The 20452-nt window shown below is 44.3% G+C and overlaps 2 protein-coding genes and 1 long non-coding RNA gene across 5 annotated transcripts; 2 read left to right on the plus strand and 1 right to left on the minus strand.

Moving 5' to 3' along the window:
* The first annotated feature begins 1633 nt into the window (after positions 1 to 1633).
* LOC120711425 (DNA topoisomerase 1 beta-like) lies at positions 1634 to 7903 on the plus strand. 2 transcript variants are annotated; one of them, XM_039996932.1, is made up of 16 exons: positions 1634 to 1895; positions 2404 to 3649; positions 3778 to 3972; positions 4085 to 4165; positions 4744 to 4803; positions 4889 to 4983; positions 5078 to 5234; positions 5376 to 5501; positions 5935 to 6015; positions 6114 to 6204; positions 6287 to 6420; positions 6757 to 6825; positions 6909 to 6998; positions 7078 to 7181; positions 7261 to 7429; positions 7529 to 7903. In XM_039996932.1, exons 2-16 carry the CDS (start codon positions 2459 to 2461, stop codon positions 7595 to 7597), a joined length of 2712 nt encoding a protein of 903 aa, XP_039852866.1. In that variant the 5' UTR covers positions 1634 to 1895; positions 2404 to 2458; the 3' UTR covers positions 7598 to 7903. The 2 variants fall into 2 exon arrangements, with proteins under 2 accessions (XP_039852866.1, XP_039852867.1); XM_039996933.1 differs by lacking the exons at positions 1634 to 1895; positions 2404 to 3649; positions 3778 to 3972; ... (6 more) ...; positions 6114 to 6204; positions 6287 to 6420 and adding an exon at positions 6427 to 6617.
* A 4272-nt stretch (positions 7904 to 12175) lies between these two features.
* LOC120711430 (sm-like protein LSM2) lies at positions 12176 to 17027 on the plus strand. Of its 2 annotated transcripts, XM_039996941.1 has the most exons (4): positions 12176 to 12358; positions 12629 to 12675; positions 12763 to 12921; positions 16609 to 17027. In XM_039996941.1, the coding sequence occupies exons 2-4, from the start codon at positions 12673 to 12675 to the stop codon at positions 16726 to 16728; spliced, it is 282 nt and encodes a 93-aa protein (XP_039852875.1). In that variant the 5' UTR covers positions 12176 to 12358; positions 12629 to 12672; the 3' UTR covers positions 16729 to 17027. The 2 variants fall into 2 exon arrangements, with proteins under 2 accessions (XP_039852875.1, XP_039852874.1); XM_039996940.1 differs by having other exon boundaries at positions 12629 to 12921.
* Positions 17028 to 18965: 1938 nt separating this feature from the next.
* On the minus strand, positions 18966 to 19497 carry LOC120713873. The gene is made up of 2 exons (XR_005691307.1): positions 19441 to 19497; positions 18966 to 19306 (listed from the first exon to the last, which is right to left on the minus strand). It is a non-coding gene; the product is annotated as an uncharacterized LOC120713873 (long non-coding RNA).
* Positions 19498 to 20452: the final 955 nt, after the last annotated feature.

Consider the following 20452-nt stretch of genomic DNA (forward strand, 5'->3'; position numbering starts at 1 on the left):
GACGTGTGCATGCTGCCCGAAGCACATCTTGGATAATCCATCCGACTCGCTCTTGGATTGGCTGTCCTTTGTTAGTTATTTCTCTCTTACACTTTGGGATAAATGGTAATTTTTGGGGCGATAATGACTGTACACATGTCGATGCTGTCTTGTTCGCAACATGGTGTAATCAATTTCTTTCGGCACGTACTTATGCCTATTTTAATTAGAAAGAACTATGGGTGTCGTTCCTAGCTAGTACTATAGGTATATGTTCCCTTCCATCCTAGATTATTAATATCTAGTTGCTATGCATCTAAAGAAATTAAAATAACTCATAATTTGAACCGGAGGAAGTACTAAAAAAAAGTTGCTATAGATGCAATCAATTTGTAAAATTTACAAGAACAAATCCTAAAGAAAGACTAGTGTGGAACCAATCATACGGATTGAAGATATTAGTTATTCACTCCATTCTAAACTATTAGTCGTTTGACAATTTGTAGGTATATAGATTTTGTTATGCGCCCAGATATAAAAAAACAAAACAACTAATAATTTGGGATAGAGAGAGTACTTGTGAGTTAGAAACCAACCTATAGCCTATGCGTTTATATATGAAGATATTAGCTACATTTTAGTTTGTTCTCCATCGGTTTACTTTACTGACTTTTTTTTTTGCTTTTGTTAGTCAAAAGTAAAGGATCCAAAGGGATAACTTGAGCAGGCAATTTTCTCATTTTTTATTGACGGTGAAGCTAAGTATCTTTTCTGATCTTCTTCAAACATCACCCTAGAGCGCCCTAATCCTTAATAGAGTTTGAACAACATGATTATATTATATGCCAAACTCGTTTCTCAAAATAAATAAAAGCTTCCTTCAATCTAAGTTCCCACATATAATTTTCATAACTATAATAGGCTATGAGCACATGCTGGCTAAAAGCCACCATCCATTTAGATTAAACATGAAATTACATGTGAGCATTTGGAAAGCGTTTTTGTACATGTATGCGAGTAAATATGGCTAACCATAAATGGAAGCTGAAGCACGATCCAGCCCTGCCTTATAAAAAAGGCTAAATCCGATGAAGTGGTCACGGATTCGACCCACCTGCCACGCTAGCAACTTATAGAAGACCTAGGAGTACTAAAAAAAAACTCATAGAAGAGCGTGCACGACGTGACGCGCCTGATCTCCACGTGCTTTCCTATTCCGGAAACGTATTTTCCTGAGACGGGGAAGCGTAATCCCCATGCTCGCATCCGGAGGCTTTCCACGCGCCGCAAAACCGCACCGCACCCCCCCCCCCCCCCCCCCCGGCGCATATCCTGATTCGCAACCGCCACGCGCACAGCCCACTGACATGCGAGCCCGCCCACGGTGGGCCCCACGAGCCTTCCGTTCCGGGGCACCGAACGGCTCGCGAGCCGCGCGCCAGCCAGCCACGCACGCAGCGCGCGCTCACGACCCCTGCGTGTCCCTGCACGCGGGGCCCACGTACCTTGTACCGGCGTTATCCTCTCTCTCCTCCCCGTCTCTCTGCCGGCGGGCCCAGCACGCCTCCGCTCTCCCCCCTCGCCCGCGTCGCTGCAGGTGGGCCCGTCACTCCTCCCCCTCTCTCTCTGCCGTGGGGAGTCCCGGTCGAGAGAGAAAGCAAGAGGGGGTATGGGGAAAAAACACGAGGCGGACAGGCGAGGCGCGGGCGGGCAAGCCGAGCACCGCAGCGCGAGACGGGAGGAGAGGTGATAGATAAGCAAGCGCCCGCGCCGCGCCGCGCCCTAACCCTAGCTCGAGACGACGACGCCGCCGCCGCCTCGCTCGGGAGGGGCCCCTCGCCGACGGGATCCGTACGACGCCGGAGTGGGGGCGCGCGCCTGCCCCGCCCCGCCCTGCGCCGCCGCCGCCGCGCGCGGTGCGTCCCTCGACCGTCCCCGCCTCCTCCCTACTTCTCCGTTTCCCCCTCGCACCTTCCCCCGTCGCGCGGTGTGCACTGGATCGGGGGAGGGCCGCGCCGTCCTTGTGGTCGAGGAGGGCGGCGGGTTCCTCGGAGCTCCGCGTCGATCTGGTGGGGGATGGGTGCGGGGAGGGCGTTGGTTGCGTTGTGTTGATCTCGTGCGACCTGGCTCGTCCTGGTGCGGCGTCAATCGGGGGAGGGGGCTCTGTTTTCTTAATCCGAATTGGGTTTCTAATCCAAATTGGGCGCGGGTGTGTAAGGCGATTGTGGTGATTGTGGCGCATCAGGGCATAATGCAAAACTGATTTCAATTCTGGGGCGGTTTCGGGTCTAGGATTGGACGAACAGGCGTTCTGATTTTCTGTTAGCATACCTGTTTCATCCAAGTTATTAGTTGCACCAGTGTAATGGCTTCTTCTCCCTGATGCGTTGCTTACATGGATGAACTGTGTTTGCCCCTCTGCAGGTGTGGCTGACTCGGTCCTCGTAATCCGGTGGTGGCAGGCCACTGCGGGGGAGCGATGGCTGTTGCCAACCCTAACAAAGCTCTTCTATTCGAGAATGACGACGAAGACGGCCCGATTTCGTTCAAGAGGACGAGCGCCTCTGTGAAGACCAGCAGGCCCACCCCCTCCAAGCAGGAGGGTTCGTCAGGAGGCACTGGGATTCCTGTCAGGAGCTCGAAGCCTGTGGCTCCGAATCAGCAGAAGAACGGGATGAGCGGCAGTGCATCGAGGCTGCTGCATTTGAAGCCGCCGTCGTCCAGCCCTAACCATCAGCCTTCCGGGTCTTGCCAGCCAAACAGTTCGGTAGAGAATAATTCAAGGAGTAACAGCAGTGACAAGGGCAAACTGAAAAGACCCCTTGTGAAAGAAGAGAACTCTGATGATTCAGATGATGAGGTGCCAATTGGGTTAAGGAGAAAAGTTGAGGGGAAGAAGTTAAAGAGAGTTGATGAGAAAGCAGATGATTCAGATGACGACAAGCCGTTGAGTCTCAAGATTAACTCATCCAAGATGTCTTCCAACAGCGCGAGTAAGCCTGTTTTGCAGAAAACTGCCGCAAAAGTCGAGCAGCCTGATGAAGATTCAGATGATGACAAACCATTGGCAAGCAGGCTGCCCACTAATGCTGCTTCAAAACGTGGAGGTAATGTCTCTGAAGATTCTGAGGATGAGAAGCCATTGGCTGCCCGATTTACAAAAGTTTCTGGAAGTGGAAACCTAAAATCGGCTTCTTCCAGCAAGGGGTTAAATAATGATACAAACGGCCCACGGAATTTGGGTAAAAGGCCTCTAGATAACAGTAACCAAACAAGTTTAGCTCTCAAGAAGGCAAAACCTTCAAATGTTTCAGCTTCAGCAAGTGTTAAAAGAGAAATCAAGGCAGATGACAATGACAACACCCCTCTTGCGCAAAGGCTGAAGATGGGTGAGTCTTCGAAAGGCAAGACATCAGCAAAGAATGTCATCAAGAAGAGTCCTGCTTCTATGAAGAAGAACATCAAGAAAATGAAAGGGAAAGTGAAGACAAAGAAGACAATGAAAAACCAGTTTTCAAAGACTATGAAGGTCCCTCCTGGATCTGGTGGTGGACAGAAATGGACTACCTTGGAGCACAATGGTGTTATTTTCCCTCCTCCGTACAAGCCTCATGGTGTCAAAATGCTTTACAATGGGCAACCTGTTGATCTGACACCAGAACAAGAGGAGGTGATATATTAATGACCTTTCTTGCTTTATTTCCAACTTTTGATATGTAGCAACAAGACAGTCATAAAAAGCTCCGAAATCCAAATCAAACATCCTCTCATTTGATCCTCTGTGTCTCTATGTTACAGGTTGCAACAATGTTTGCTGTGATGAGAGACACAGACTACGCGACCAGGCCAACATTCATTGATAACTTTTTCACTGATTGGAGACAGCTCCTTGGTAAAAACCATAGTATTAAGAAATTCGAGCTTTGTGATTTCACCCCGATATATGAATGGCACCTCAGAGAGAAGGAGAAGAAGAAGCAGATGACATCAGAGGTAATTGCTTGTGAAATTTGTTGTAGTAAAGCTGTACTCCTTACTTTTTAGCAAAATGAATTCCAAATCCATGTCCTATGAATGCCCTTCATTGTAATTAAATCATGTACAGGAGAAAAAAGCGTTGCGGGAAGACAAGTTGAAGCAAGAGGAGGAGTACATGTGGGCTGTTGTAGATGGTGTTAGAGAGAAGGTAGCTTTTTTATACACTAACACAGTTTGATTAAGTCAATACTTGGTTTTACTGGTCAGGGTTTGTTTGGTTGAGTAGTTGACCATGTTAAGATTCTTGCACCAGATTTAAAGAATGGCATACTTAATGTATCAGTTTCCATGGTGAAAGTTAACTATTGATTTGTCCCGTTATCTTAAAAAAACTCGGCCGGGTGGGGAAAGACCGCCCCACCGGTATTAGCTTAAGAAGAAGCCTCGGCTTCCCCGACCGAGAAAATCCCCGAACCCTGGCCCCGCCCTGACACTGGGAGACGTAACCCCTGGGAACTATCTGCCTGGGCCATGTAAGGGTCCTCAGGCCGACCTGGGTCATCTCACAACCAGTGCTTTGGCACACGGGGCCAGCGAGGGGATTTTTTTACCCTCAGCCTGAAATCGCTCCCACAGGGAGTCGAACTCAGGACCTGAGGGGTGCCGCCGGAGTGACTAACCAACTGGGCTAGCATCCTTTGGCTTGTCCCGTTATCTTACTTCCTCTACTATTTCAATAGCATTTTGCCAACATTTTTACTTGGCTAAACTGTTTATTTGCATCAGGTTGGCAATTTCAGAGTAGAACCACCTGGCTTATTCAGGGGACGTGGAGAACACCCAAAGGTGCAGATATAGTAACATGAAAATACACATATTTTCTGTTTCATGTGGGTGCCTTTTTTTTAGGCTCTTCGTTACATTATTTCAGATGGGAAAACTGAAGCGGCGCATTAAACCAAGCGATATTACAATAAATATCGGAAGAGAGGCTCCAGTCCCTGAGTGTCCGATACCTGGAGAAAGGTACCATTTTTCCTAGCCATTTATATGTATAAACTATGTTTGCAAATAGTTTGCTTGCATGCAAGCAGTTTTTGATTGGTTATGTGTTCTGTAGATGGAAAGAAATCAGACATGACAATACTGTTACATGGTTGGCCTTTTGGAATGATCCAATTAGCCAAAAAGATTTCAAGTATGTTTTCCTGGCAGCAAGTAGCTCACTTAAGGGGCAAAGTGACAAAGAGAAATATGAGAAGTCCAGAAAGTTAAAGGTGAGGAGGTTTGGTTTTGTATGTATGGATGTTTTGAATCTGTAACAGATTCAAGAACAACAAAGCCTTTTAGTCCCAACTCCCTAGTATGTTTTGAATCTGCTCATACATATAATTTTTTTTTGGACCTGTCATTGGCAGGATCACATACAAAAAATTCGAGACAACTACACGAAGGATTTCAGAAGCAAAGATGAGACAAAGAGGCAAATTGCTGTGGCAACATACCTTATTGATAAACTAGCCCTTAGGGCAGGCAATGAAAAGGTATTATCCTACTGGAACCTGTTTTCAGCAGCCATGAGTGATGCTCTTTTCATTCTACAGTGTAATAATGTATTTTCTGATGTCCCTGTCGGTAATTTAGTTTCTGATACATGAAGTGCGTGTGTAGCTATGCTTGATTTTATGCAATATCTCATCTGCATCAACAAACTTTATAAAAATAAAAAATTGCATCAAGGCTGCTTTATGAAGGGTTAGCTGTGGTGCTTTGTCCACCACAATTTTACATGGTTTTGCTCAATACTACTTCAGCTTCATTGAAGTATGCCGGCATGAGTTTTGTTGCGTACATCTTCTCCTTCAGCATACATCTTTCTGCCATAATTTTGTTGCATTACTATTTGGCTTTTCACACATTGAAGTATCAAGTATGTCAACATGAGTTCTTATTAGTAATTTTCAATCATTTTTTCAGGACGATGATGAAGCTGATACTGTTGGTTGCTGTACGCTAAAAATTGATAATGTTACTTGTTTGCCCCCAAATAAGATCCAGGTAGTGATCTTTAATATTCAGCATGTTTACTCAATATGATTATGTGACTTCTTAATTCTGATGCAGTCTGAATATATGATTTTGCATTAACTTTACAGTTTGACTTTCTGGGTAAAGATTCTATAAGATATTTTAACACCGTAGAGGTTGAAGAACTTGTGTACAAGGCGATTGAGGGTTTCCGCCGTGGTATCTTGCTATTATTCCTCTCTTCCGTTTTCATTTGTTCTAACTCTCCGCTATATCTGCCCTAATACTTCTGGTCTTGTAGGAAAGCCACCGGGATATGATCTCTTTGACAAACTTGATACAACTAGGCTAAACGCACACCTGAAGGACCTGATGCCTGGGCTTACTGCAAAAGTGTTCCGTACATATAATGCTTCCATCACATTGGATGACATTGTAAGTTGAAACAACTTTTACCAGGTTTCCTATTATTCCAAACTAAAGGCTTGTACAGGTGCTTTGAGAAGTATGAAGAAAATGTTGGATTTTGTTTGTGTAAGGCACTTTATGGGCATCGTTTGTATAGTTTTCCTCTAGTATCACTGTTTGTAATTGCAGTACTTCGTGCATCTCAAGTTATCTGCAAGTACTTGGTCAGTGTTATACAGAGATTGTCATGTCTTCAGTTTTTAACAGTCATCTGATTTTTTGCATTCTGTTAAAATTGTTAGATATGTGACTACCATGCTATGTTCTGAACTAAGCATATATGTATTTTTGCTGTCATTTCAGTTGCACAAGGAAACAGAAGATGGAACTCTTCTCGAAAAAATTGCTGTATATCAGCGCGCAAACAAAGAGGTATGATCTATTACTAAGAAAAAAAAAGTAAGTACTTGTATCATCACTTTTCATGACGCTGGACTGCCATTTCTCAAACTCAGGTTGCCATAATCTGTAACCATCAACGTAGTGTGTCAAAATCACATGAATCCCAGATGACCAGACTTAATGAAAAGATTGATGATTTAAAGGTTGGCTTTCTACTGCAAGTTATAAACTCATGCTTCTGCCTTTTCTTGAAGTCTTTTTCATACTTTTTGTCTTCTCCAGGCCCAGAGAGATGAGTTAAAAGTTGACTTGGGCAAAGCAAAGAAAGGAAAGCCTCTGGGCAATGATAAAGATGGAAAGCCAAAGAAGAACTCGCCCCCTGAACAGTAAGACCTCAAACACTTCCTATTGTGTTTTGTCTAATGAATGAAGACAGGTAGACAATATCACAAAATCCACTTGCAGGATTGAAAAGAAGATTTCAGCTATTGAAACCAAGATTGAGAAGATGGAGATGGATAAGAAGATAAAAGAGGATTTGAAGACAGTTGCACTCGGAACATCAAAGATCAACTACCTTGATCCTAGAATTACTGTGGCATGGTGCAAACGCCATGAAGTCCCCATCGAGAAGGTACAGTATTGGGATAACATTTTCTTCTCTAATTTTCCTATTGATAATATACTGTACACAGCTACTGAAACCTGTTCTGAATACTGTTTTTGCTGACAGATTTTCAACAAAACGCTTCTTGCGAAATTCGGATGGGCAATGGATGTCGATCCGGAATTCAGATTCTAGTAGAGCACTATTGGTTGCCTTGTGTCAGTCAGTTTGATCCAGATTCCAGCCCTTCTCCCGGACACTAATTGCAGCTAGGAAAGAGCTTGGTGTTTGTTTTTTCAAAGCCCCCCTGCTCCTGGAACGAAGGAAGCACCCGGCATTCTCTTTGTAGGCTCCTATTTTGTTGGTTCTTGGTGTACTTGCCACCGTTCCATTGCGTTAAGTTCTGTACGCATTTTGCTGAGGAATCTGAGCTTTGTTTGAGAACGGATGGACATTCAATTTATACCTAGTTAATCTCAAATATAGATGACTTATTGAGTAGTGGATCTTGTGGGATTCGATTTGTGTTGGGTCATGAGATATCGTTTCACCGTGGACGATATTAAGTGTCTCTATGTATGGTCTATGGTGTACCTGTAGCGATGAAAACGGAAAACGGACAGAAACGGACGAAAAAATCTCATTTCTACTTCCGTTTTTATATTTTTTGGCGGAAACGGGATCGGGGTCGGAAAATACGGATACGGAACGGGATTGGGTTACGTGACCAATACGGACGTTGAGCCGGAAAGAATAACGCGATCAAATATTCTCGAGTATACATTAACAAAGTCATAAAATAATATACACGTATGAAGTTATTAGTCCAATATTCACTAGTATGCCATGTGTTAACATGTTAACATGCATACTTAGTGATTGGTATGTTTTTGAACATGTTAATTTTTAGACATATTTTATGTAGATTAAAAACGAAATGAAAAACGAAATAAATACGGGTCAATTTCATGTAAAAACAGGATTTCTCGGAAACGGACAGAGAAATCTCATTTTTACTTTCGTAAATACGGAAACGGGATCCCACAAATATGAAAACGGACGGACAAAAATAAAAAACGGAACGGATCGGAACAGCCGTCCGTTTTCAACCCTGTGTACCTGAGAACCGTTCGATGGTAATTGAAGAAGTGCTGAGGTGTAAATTTTGATTAAAGATGTTGGATCCATCGTTCGATGATGACTGCGTTGCTTTTGTATATGTGACCGTGTCCTTGTCTCATGGGCCCCTAAACTAACAATGTTAAAGAAAAGAATAAACTTTCTCTAAACTACCTTAAAATGCTCTCCAACCTCGTTAACTTGAGAAGTGGGCCCCGCTTGCAGTCTAATGAACATTGGACAACCTTGCCGAGTTGGGAAAAAAAACTTCTCTTTCCGAAGCCCTAAGAACTGTATATATTTGTATACTTAATATTATCCTAAATAAAACTTATTATGACTAGTTTAGAACATAAATTATTTCACAAGCTAAATGATTATTTTTTTATAATTTTTTGGACATCATCACATAAATATTATTTACTTATGTGGTTATGATATGTCATTTAAATTTAGAAATAAGCTAAATTTATTTCGAGACTCGCGAACTTAAATTGCACTTACCTTACAAGAACTTGTATGGTTATACCATTTTAGTCCAACAAGTTGCAAAATATGCAAATGTATCATAAACTTGTCAAATGTGTGCAGGTACGATCACATATACAATACTAAGCGTATTTTACCATGGTGACTAGCTACATAACCTTAACTTTGGTCCCAAATATTAATTAGAAGGAGTGCACAAAAGTATGTTACAATCCACAATAATTAAAATATTTTCACCAAATTTCTGAAATTAGTGGTCACATGTATATAAGTCCATAAACTAGTTGGGTTCACAGCTGGGAGATCAGGCCCTATTTAGTTTCCAAAAAAATTTCTATAGTACCCGTCACATCGAATTTTTAGGCACATACATAGAACACAGTCTAATTGATTAGCACGATACGAATCTTTTAAGTCTAATTAATTCATAATTAGACATTAATTATCAAATAACAACAAAATGCTCAGTGTCAAAATCCAAAAAAAATCGCGGACTAAACAAGGCCTCAGTTAGGATGCTCTGATGTGACATTTCCATCATAGTCAATATGAAACAATGACTACATTTAGAAAATGTTTTTTGAGGAAGTTGGAGAGAGATATCGTTCCAACTTTTATCATGCCCTGCATGCAAATACCTGTCACTAAATTTATTATGTAGCGTGCTGATATTTTTCATCTTGATTGACTTGAAATATGTGTTTGACAATTTGTACTTTTGCCTTCTATCTCGAAATGAATACTCATGATCTAAGCACAGTTACGTAACAAGGCATCACGACAAAATACTCTCAGTAGCGTATATGTGATCGTACCCGCACACTAATAACAAGTTCATGTATCATTTGCATAATTTGCAACTTGTTAGACTAAAGTGATACAACTGTACAAGTTATTGTATAGTGTGTGCAATTTACGAGTTTAACTTGCTAAAATTTCAATTCAAGCTAACCTGTACTAGAAATCAAACTGCGCTCGGATCTAACTTGAAGCTCGCAAGCTCCAACAATCGCGATCAGATAAAGGCATAAAGCTCGAGTATTTCTGCTTGCATGATGTGTGCATGCACCCTATTACCTCTATTAAATTGTCAACCATCCAAAATTAAAATAATAGGCTAGAGTCTTTCATTAGCTAAAATAGGCACAAAATGATGAAACTAAGGTCTGTTTAGCATGGCTCGAGCTCTGAGATCCATGCTGGAGTTGAAATTTCTAAAATTGATTAATATTTTTTTTATTTTAAATATAAATAAAAAGTATAAGACTAAGCAAAAGACCCTTGATTGTTTACAACTCTAGCTCCAAAAATTTCTAGAGCTAGATTGTTTACAAATTTTTCGGAGTTGGACTCATGCCAAACACACCTTAAATATCCAAATACGTTTTTCTTTCTATTTATTTATTTACTAAATTAAGTCTATCTTTTATGTGTGCGTCTTCTCATCTATCACAAGAGCTACTGCCGTGAAAAAAAATTAAAAGAACATCTGGGCTCATTTGAGCTCGGCTCGGGATGCTCCAGTAATTTCCAAATGGGCCGCCCAGCCCTAGCCCAACACTAGCCCATTTTGGCTCGGCCCGACGCGGTCCGGGACTATTAGGCCTGATAAATTTTTTGTGTCGGGCCGTGTGGGGTGTCGTGTCTAATTGACGGCCCAGGCCCGGCACTAAGGCCTCTTTTTCGTGCCGGCCCGGCCCGATGGCACAACCGGCCCATCGTGCTTGCCCGGCCCGGCTTGGGGGGCGGTGGCGGCACAGGCAACTGGCACAGCGGAGACGGCCATGCGCTTCCGCCTGAAGGAGGGAGGGAGGGAGGGAGGGGCGGCGACCGGCGTAGGAGGGGGGACGACGACGGTGGTCGGCGTGACTTCGCATCACCACTTGTGTCGCCGTGGCATGCGGACCCGCCTAAAGGAAGGAGGAAGGGAGGGGCGGCGCAGCGCAGCGGCGGCCACGCGAGAGGGAGGAAAGGGGGCAGCAGCGGCCGGCGCGGCTCCGCCTCAACGCGTGCGTCTAGGGAGGGGTGCGGCGTGCGCCGCTGCCATGGGTAAGCTGAGGAGAAGGGGGCGGGCGGGTTAATGGGCGGCTGGAGAGAGAGGGAGTCGAGGAGAATTGAGAGAGAATAAGACTAGAATTTATCTTTTAATGGGCCATAGGCTAGTAGATGGTGGTATTAGATGGTTTTTTATCAACCCGCCATCGGGCAGGCTCAAAATCATGCCGTGCTTCGGGCCGACACTGTGGCCGAGGTGGCGGTCCAAGCACTAACGACCCATTGGGCTTGGCCAGCCTGTGGCCCAATCAGCTATGCCTAGGGGCCGGGTTAGGGCTGTGTTTTTTAGGGCCGTGCCTCGGGCCGTCCATCGTGTCTGGCCCATTTGGAAATCTAGCTTGAGGTGGCAGGCTTGCTCGAGCTCGGCTCATTGACAACCGTGGATCTTATATATCTTTCGGAAGATTTTCTTCCTCATCTTCCACTATTTAAGATTCGTACAAACAACCATAGCCCTTAGATCTATCCCAAACCCTAACTTCCTCTCTCTCCTGACCTCTCTCCCCCACCCCTCCGCCGTTCGCTCGCGCGCGGCGTGCCCCGCATGTCGCACTATGTCCTTGCGTTGCGCTGCCGCGCCCCGCGCCCCGCGCTCGCTCCGCCGCGGAGCCGCCGCCGACGGCCGTGCGGCACCGCCGCCGCGCGTCCTGTTCGCCGGCGAGGCGACGCACCGGACGCACTACTTGACGACGCATGCCGCGTACCTGAGCAGCGTAAGGGAGGCCGAGCGGCTGCTGCAGCACTACCATTAGCGCTGTAGCGATCAATTGGTTGAGGGCGTGTGCCAGCCAGCAGATTTTCGTTTTCCTCTATATGTTTCTGCCGTTGTTTTGCTTGAACTATCGCGAAGACGGAGAAGAAGGCGCAAGTCGCCGGAGAAAAGGAGCCCGCTCAACTTTCAATTTTAGTATTTTCAACATTGTGTGACTCCAATTTCAACATTCCGTATCTACAGTTTCAACAATTCGAAGTTAAATGTTGAACATATTTATGAAAAATATTAAGGTAATTCTGTTGAAATGTTAAACTTGTTTGTAGCAATTAATTGAGCCAAATAAATTTTAAAGATTAAAGACTTATCTACCATCCGGAAGATGTATAGGAGCCCAACCCTCTCCCGCTCTGGAGTCAGGGCTCGGGCCTCAGGTTCATCTCCTCCCTCTGTTTCTTAAACCTTTCCCTTCTCTCGGACTCCCCTCCGCTCTTCCTTCCCTGGCGGCGACGACTCGGCGAGCGGCGGCGCCATTTGTCACGTCTTCGCCCAGCCCTTTGCCGGCGACGAGCGTCCTCCAGGTATGCCCTCCCCTTCTCTTTCCTTCTGCTGTGCGAGACGGAGCAACCCCCAAACCCTAACAAAACTATCTGTATTCGGATCTGAATCCAGTCACAATATATATTACCTACTAACTTCGATCTCGTTTGCAAAAATTATCTGGTGTGCATGTGTATGTACACCCATGTCCTATGCTGGGTCCGCCCCTGGAGGGGAGGGGGAGGGGGAGCAGCCTTGCCCCCTTGCGAAATTGGGTGCTGACTTTGTTGCCTTGCTTGCGATTTTTGTAGGTGTCAGCTGAGCCGGCAGCAGCGAGTGTTGTCAAGCCGCCGCCATGGTGATTCCGGGATTCCTCCACTGCACAGATCGTTCGTCTCCGCTTCTGGTGTCTCTTACGTGCCCCCGTCGATGTTCCTTTTTGCAGTTGTTCTTCTCCTACTTCAAGGAGCTCGTGGGGAAGGAGGTGACGGTGGAGCTTAAGAACGACCTGGCGATTCGCGGGACACTCCACTCGGTCGACCAGTACCTCAACATCAAGCTCGAGAACACTCGAGTTGTGGACCAGGACAAGTATCCCCACATGGTATATGCCTGCTGCCGAGTCTAGTTGAAACTATGTCTCCACAGAATTCATGCCCTTCAGCTTAGTTTCATCAGTTGAGTTTGTAGGTAACTTGATTGCTGCTCTTTTCTTTGGTTTTTTACTTTTTTTTTTGGCCATCCTTACTTGATATCGACTTAGTGGGAACTGGGAACTGTAGAGGAAAGGTTGTAGCAGTAGCAGTTACTTCCACTTTTCCAGCATCTTGGGTAGTGTGGTTGAAGGTTCCTATGTTGCGCAAATCTAGGCCTGAAGGGGTGTGTTGGTAATCTAGCATTTTTGTGGCAACCTTGTACAAATAGCATAGTTTTGCACTTGACTTAAGAATTCACATCCAACTGACTTGTATTGTGTATAGGACCTTCATATCTCTAGTATAGCATTCTTGTGACTTACCTTGATATTGACTGTCAGAACTCAGTGCTTGGGTAACTTGACGGTGCTCAGTGTCCACAAATTTATCCATTGAGGGATTCGTATAAATTGACTTTTGCATTGTGTAGAAGACCTTCACAAGTCCATATTCTCAAATTTTGAGTGATTTAGTCTTAATAAGCCCCTCAAATCTTTCGGGTTTCATCTCTAGCCTACCCCAACTTGCTTGGGAAAAAAGGCTATGTTGTTGTTGTTGTTGTAGAGTTTGTACTCTACTTGATTGCTGCTCTTTCCTTGGTTATGCCATCCAATATCGATTTAGTGGGAATTGGGAACTGCAGGGAAGGCCATAGCAGCATGGTTTTTAAGGCGGTAAGGTGAGGCGTGGCGACCCATCCCCTTCCGGATGCCTAGGCGAGTAAGGCGTGTGACGAGGCGACGCCATACTCATATCCTAATCTAGGATGAAGCAGTATAAACATACCTTGTTGCTGTCAATTGTGAAGCCAATAGTAGCAAGTAGCAAAACTAAGCAAAATTCAGTAAGGTGCAATCACATGAATCAGTCATCAGGCACACATTCACACAAAGCTACCTTGTTATATAATATGTGCAGTGGAGCAGAGCAACCAATGCTGTTTGCCTTCTACTGCAGGAAGCACAGTAGAGCAGAGTATATCCATGTCCAAGATAACCAAACATAAGCAATAGAGCAGAGGAAGGGAGAGGAAGAGGTGCGTGCACTGCAAGCAGACCGGAAGGATGAGGAGGCGGAGTGGAGGATGGAGCAGAAGGTGCACGAGCCGACGAGCGCCTGGATGTAGATGTGGGTGGACTAGATTGCTTGCAGCAGGAGGGATGGGAGCCGCTGGACCAAGGTGCGGGCGCAGCTGGACTGAGGCCCCGCGCCCCTGGTGAGGATTCCAAGTGCCGCCGTCCTCTTCTCCTTCCCTCTCTCTGAATCCGCCTTCCCTCCCTCTGAATCTGCGTGCGGCACAGATGGGATCGCTTGGGGAGGTGTAGGAGCGCGATTCGCTGCTCCCGTTGTTCCTCCCGCGCGATTCTTTCAGCTCCCCCACGCGCAATTCTGCATCGTGCCTCTTTTCCGCCTGCACAATTCTGTGCCATGCTCTTTGCTCCCCATGCGCAGAATCGATTTGGCTCGTGCGGCGTCGGCTGGGAGGAAAAACGACGCCAATCACGCCTAGCCAACGACTTTGGATGCCATACACATGGAGGGCACGGAGACCGCGACACCAGGATTGAGATTCCGCCTGGATGCCTAGGCGACGACTTAAAAACCATGCATCGCAGTCACAGTTTCTTACACTTATCCAACATCTTGGGTAGTGTGATGGAAGGTTCCTATGTTGTACAAATAAAGGGCAGAAGGGATTTACACTATTTTCATAGTTGTGCACTTGACTTTAGCAGACTTACCTTAAAGATTGACTGTTCAGAACTTAGTGCTTGGGTAATTTGATGGTTTGCAGTGTCCAGATGTACAGAACAACACCCTAAATTTGTCCATGGAAGAATTCATATCTATTTCTGTTGTATTGTGTATAAGACCTTCATATTTCTAATCTAGCATTCTTGTGGCAAGTCTAATTGCATGACATTGCTGTTCACTTGTAGAAGACTTGCCTTCATTGACTTCAGAACTCTGCTTGGGTTCAGTGTCCACAAATACATAACTGCAACATGAATTTATCTGAAGCATTCATATATAATTAACTTTTGCATTGTGTACATGACCTCCATATTCTCATATGTTGAGGGATTTACTCTAGCATATGTCTAACTTGTTTTATGGTGGACTTTGTTTTGTAAATTTAAGAAACTCTGTTAGTCTATATATGAAGGTTCTGTTCTTAAATTATGGTCCAGAAGTTGCATATGAATAAATATGATAGATACAATCGCAATGCCTGTAATCCTATCGAAGATGAACTCAGTTCTGTTGGACAATGTTTAGATAGATAGATGGAAAGTTGTGCAGTCATGCTAGCTGTGTCAGTTGCTTGTATAGTTCTGCTTATCTAAAATACTGAATTCATCCTCTTAAGGCTATCCACTTGACTCTGAATGTAATGGTCAATGAGCCTTAATCAATAAACCTGCAAACAAACTAACATGTTCTTGCAAGTTTTGTTATGTCTGTGCGTGAAACTTTAAAACCTTTTAATTCCCTTGTAAGCTATATAGACTACGTCACCACTACAAGATACCCTTTCTATTCTTCATGGTAATAGAAGTAATATTAAGATCTCAAAAAAAGGAAGAAAGATTGACACGCCTGGCTTTTCCTTCTCCCATGTGATGAACTGATGATCTAATCAACTTGCACTGGTACAGCATTCTTGTGGTAGCCTGGCACTAGTAGTTACAAGTCTTGACTCTGTAGCAGTCTGACCTTGAAATTTTACTGTTGGAACTTAGTGCATGGGTAAGGGATGGTGTCCACGTTGCATTCATTCATAATAGCGCTATAAATGCAGCATATGGAAGAAAATTTAACTTTCATGTTCACTGGACTTATCTTGTGTATAAACACACATTGTGTTGAGTAACTTAGTGATGAAATCTTATGCATATATATGTAAGTCATGATAAGAATGTTCATTTCATGTAGTTTATTAGTGAAATGAATATGAGAGATCCAGTGGTTTTGCTTTCACATTATGATAGTTCAGGTTTTATAAATGCGTGCCCCGCATTTTGAATCTTGTCAGCCAGTTAATTTCAGTGCAAGCTACTGATAAAATGCATATTGTTATATGAGTTCCATGTTCATGTGGGTTGTTATATGAGTGCAAGCTACTGTATGTGCTAGCTTTTTTCCTTTTGACATGCTACTCATGGGTTTGTTATGTTGGATCTATCAGTTGGCACTTCTGTAGGAAAGTAGGGTGCTAATCTCTGCAGGTGGGTGTATATTGGGAACTATATTCTTTTGTTGTAGACTTGTAGTGTACAGTATTGCTGAGATGTGCCTTCCATCTGTAGAATATGCTGGAAGTATTTCCAAAGCAAAAGCAATGCTTACATATTCCTATCCTATAACTTGTTCTGTGAGTATTATACAACCTATTGTCTAATTTCGGCGGGGTCTGTTTGGTGAATCTGCCCATTTGCACACCTTTGTAATTGATCAACCAATATCTTCGAATCATTTAATGCTCTTCTTTCCCATAAGAAAGAAATAGAGAGACTAATCAAGTAGTAGCAAGTAAAACTGAAAATTATCGATTTTGATCATGCTGTTAAAGCTGTTCATTTTCATGTTGGCAGCTATCTGTGCGGAACTGCTTCATCAGGGGCTCGGTGGTGCGGTACGTGCTGCTCCCGCAGGACGGGGTGGACATTGACATCCTCCACGATGCCACCAGGAGGGAGGCGCGCGGAGGCTGATCGACACGCCCCCCTCAACTGGTCCCTCGCCTTCTTCCCCGACAGGAACCCTGATCTGATCTGTGAAACATGTATCCATCCTCCTGGTGTTATTAGACAGAGACAGCTGACTGGCCAAACTGTTATCCATCAGCTCCCCTGGTACTTTGCAGTGGCAGACATTCCAGGTTGGGTGACCTGCATGTTCCTTGTGGGCTGCTATTAGTAGTGCTGTTAGACTGAGTCAGCCCCACTTATTAGCTGTGATGTTTCGGCCCTGTCTGTGGCCATGTTTTTCTTGAGACCCGCTGCGCTATCAATTGGCATGCCGTGCAGAGGATTGTTGGACCCGGTCGGTGGGTGACCGGTGGCTGTTGGATGGTTGATTGATTAGCCCAGGGGATTAGGGTGAGCTTGACCTCAAGTTAAAGCGACGCCACTGGTTGAAGTGGCCAAGTGGGAGCCACGGTAAATCCCAACGGATCCGGCGGTTGTTGAACCGTACCGAGGGTGAGTGGGTTTACTGGTTGGTTTGTGCTTGCTAATGGAGCTTTCACTTGAAGAAAATGCTGGATCTCAGCAGGTTAAGCTTGCAAATCTTGGGTGCCAGGATACTCTGACATTGTTTGGCGTTTTGGCTGCTGCGAGACCCAGTGCGTGAAATTCAGACCCTGACAAATCCCGGGGCCTTTTCAACGTATCTTAGGCAAAGCTACGACCCATCATGGCACGGATGCAAAGAGCTAAAAGAGGCCGAGCTCGCCGGCGAGCCCCGAGATGAGAGGATTCCACGGCCGGCGGCAGGACGGAGCCCGCGCCTTGCGGCGGAAACTAGTGGAAAGCTCCGGCAGGTGCTGCAGGATATCGTACGAACTATAGTTAACTACTGGTACTAGTCTAGGAACTAGCATCGGTATCTTGCGCTTCAAGATTAAGACTAATAATTTACCTGGCTGTTATTGCTATAGGCTATATGTATTAAGTCAGGGCGCGTTTAGTTCCCAAAAATTTTCACCTCGAAATTTGTGTCTTTCTCTTTGTACACGTGTATGGAGTACTAAATGTAGTTAAACAACAAAAATAATTGCACAGTTTGAATGTACACGGCGAGATGAATCTTTTGAGTCTAATTAGTATATGATTAGTCATAAGTGCTACAATAACTCACTTGTGCTAATGATGCGGTCAAAGACCTCAAAAGATTCGTCTCGCGATGTCTAGGTGAGTTCTGAAATTAGTTTTTTAATTAGTGTCCGAAAAATCCTCCCGACATCTTGTCAAACTGTTGATTTGACAATCAAAATTTTTTTATTTGGGAACTAAACGCGCCCTCAATCTAATAGCCAACCCATGTATGTATAGGCGGACTGCACCAGTAATATACTATTCATCTTTCTTCTCTCATTCTCCCGCCAAATTTATTGGAGTGCGTGCTGTTGCAGCAGGCTAAGAGCACAAATATGATGTGGTGATTTTATTTGCTTGCCTATGTCACCTCGTAATACCTGCTCTAATCCTGCATCTTTAACGTGTGCTGGGTGCATCTGTGAGAGGCTGAACAACTGGAATGCGCAGCCAGTTGCTGACGCTCCGGACCTCCGATTCGAGGATTGGAGGATCTATAATAAAGGAGAAGAAGAAAAGATGCAAAACTGAAGGTCTTGTTTGGCGCGTTCTGTGGTTTATTGGAAAAGTTGGGGAAGAATATGAAGCCCAACAACAGCTCCATTAGTGGCTTCAGGTGAAGCTGTACGAAACAGAGTGCATGTAAACCATCTTCATCAGTGTAATACATTGAAGCTGGTTTTCTCTCTCCTCTCTCCCTCCCCGTCACAAGACCATAAGGAGACAGTGGAGCCACAAATTTCGGCTCCTCTACTGTATGTGGGTGAAGCTCCACCAAAGAGGGCCAATATAGTTTTGCTTTGGGAAAATTCGATTCATGCCACCACAACTCCGTGAATTTGGGTTTCACGTTGAAAATCATGCCACTCAATGGCATGGATTTCAACATGAAATCCAACTTCAAGAAATTGTAGTGGCATGGATCCAACTAACCCTTTTGCTTTTGTTTGTTCTTGCAGAATCCTCACTTTTTGTTAGCTTGATGCGTGGAGAGGCCGGGAAATAAGCTTTACCGAAGAACAGGATCATCTGGATTGTGTTAAGATTCTCGATTCCAATCCCATTTGAATGGATGGATATTGCTCGGATGGTCGAGACCCCAAAGGAGGAATATATTTACGTAGGTGAAGGAATTTCGTAAGATGGGAGCACGTTTCTTCTCAATTCTTAGAGGAATTACATTGCAATCTCTAGCTCGCCAGCACGCCTTGCATGCTTTTCTCGACTCATTCCTCAGTCTCATCGTGTTCTTTCATCGTACTTGTAAATTACTCTACCTGCATCTCTTTTTTTTTCCGCATTAATTACTCCATTAACTAACAGCAGCATCTTACTATACTCTAACCGTACATTACAATCATTCACAAAAAAAGAGAGAAAAATTGTGATTTCACCTCGAGATATGCTAGTAGTACCTTGGAAGAAAAACATGAGCATGTTGGTATCATCACATCTTCTTTGCAAGCAGCCTCGTCTACAGTGCAAGGCAAGATTTGATAAAGATACGAGCAAGTAAATCCATGGAGTATGAAAAATCTTAGGATTCCATGGAGGAAATAAATCGGCAACGAAAAAAATTAAAATAAAACAAGATGATGGCGTCCGTACCACGGCGGGGCTTTATCGCTCGGCTCGAAGCGCCGCGGTGCTGCGAGCTGATGGGGGCGGAGGGAACATCTGGTGCGTCGATCCAAGGTGACATGATACGCCCTCGACACATCCACCCACGCATTGTCTCCCCAGCGGGGCCCTCCCTCATCTTGCACTCCCTCTCACTTCTGTTTTCTTTCTTTTTAGTGGACCTCTCACTTCTGTTTTGCAACCAAAAAATGAATTTGGAATTTCTCATTTACAGGCAGGCACATGAGCTTTTCTCGAGTAACTTCGACAATCAGCCTCGTCTATAATTACGCAAAATTAGAGTCTGTGGATCTTAAAGTCCATAAGTGAATTTTCTCGAGAAAAACATGAACTTCGTTTGACTCACTGATAGTGGATTATAGCGAATTTTTTGCCACTCAGTGAATCTTTACTTGCTAGATTGTTGTAAAACGTACGCACTTACTCTCGACACTACTGGAAAACGGGACTTCAGCACCGGTTGAAGAAGCCCATAAAATCGGTACTCGCAAACCGAGACCATTGGCTCGGGTCTAGAATATCGGGTAATCCAGCCGGTGTCTTTGGCAACTATAGATACTGGTTGGAAAAACCAACCGGTGCCTTTGAGGCTGCCACGCTGACGCAAGCGTGCAGCCGGTTGGTTTTTCCAACCGGTACCAAAGAGTTTTCACCATTTATCCCAATTTTTTTCTAATTTATTTTGTTTATTCTTTAAGAATTGCTATGCGTACCCGATCGAGCTATACAGTACTATACGTATACGTCCATCGGTCGTGTTAGAGTTCAAAGAATATTCGAAATTAACTAAAAGTCAAAGTCAAGCATTTAATTAAGTTAGCTAGCAATTACAATATATATACAAATATACAAACAACACGACATCATGTTTAAAAATATTTACAAATATACAAGTCATGTTTATACTGCAGTTACTAATCTCTCAAGAGTTTGAAAATGACACTCTATTGATGTGTCCGTCATGGTAGAACTCGCCTCT

This window comes from Panicum virgatum, chromosome 6K (assembly GCF_016808335.1).
Source record: "Panicum virgatum strain AP13 chromosome 6K, P.virgatum_v5, whole genome shotgun sequence".
NCBI lineage: Eukaryota > Viridiplantae > Streptophyta > Magnoliopsida > Poales > Poaceae > Panicum > Panicum virgatum.

Excerpts from the sequence above, each read along its gene's own strand:
- LOC120711425 (XM_039996932.1), top strand. The coding sequence starts at position 2,459 with ATGGCTGTTGCCAACCCTAACAAAGCTCTTCTATTCGAGAATGACGAC. Across the intron at positions 3,973-4,084 it reads AGAAGCAGATGACATCAGAG|GAGAAAAAAGCGTTGCGGGA; the intron begins GTAATTGCTTGT and ends AATCATGTACAG. Across the intron at positions 7,430-7,528 it reads ATGAAGTCCCCATCGAGAAG|ATTTTCAACAAAACGCTTCT; the intron begins GTACAGTATTGG and ends TTTTGCTGACAG.
- LOC120711430 (XM_039996940.1), top strand. The coding sequence starts at position 12,673 with ATGGTGATTCCGGGATTCCTCCACTGCACAGATCGTTCGTCTCCGCTT. Across the intron at positions 12,922-16,608 it reads AGGACAAGTATCCCCACATG|CTATCTGTGCGGAACTGCTT; the intron begins GTATATGCCTGC and ends TCATGTTGGCAG.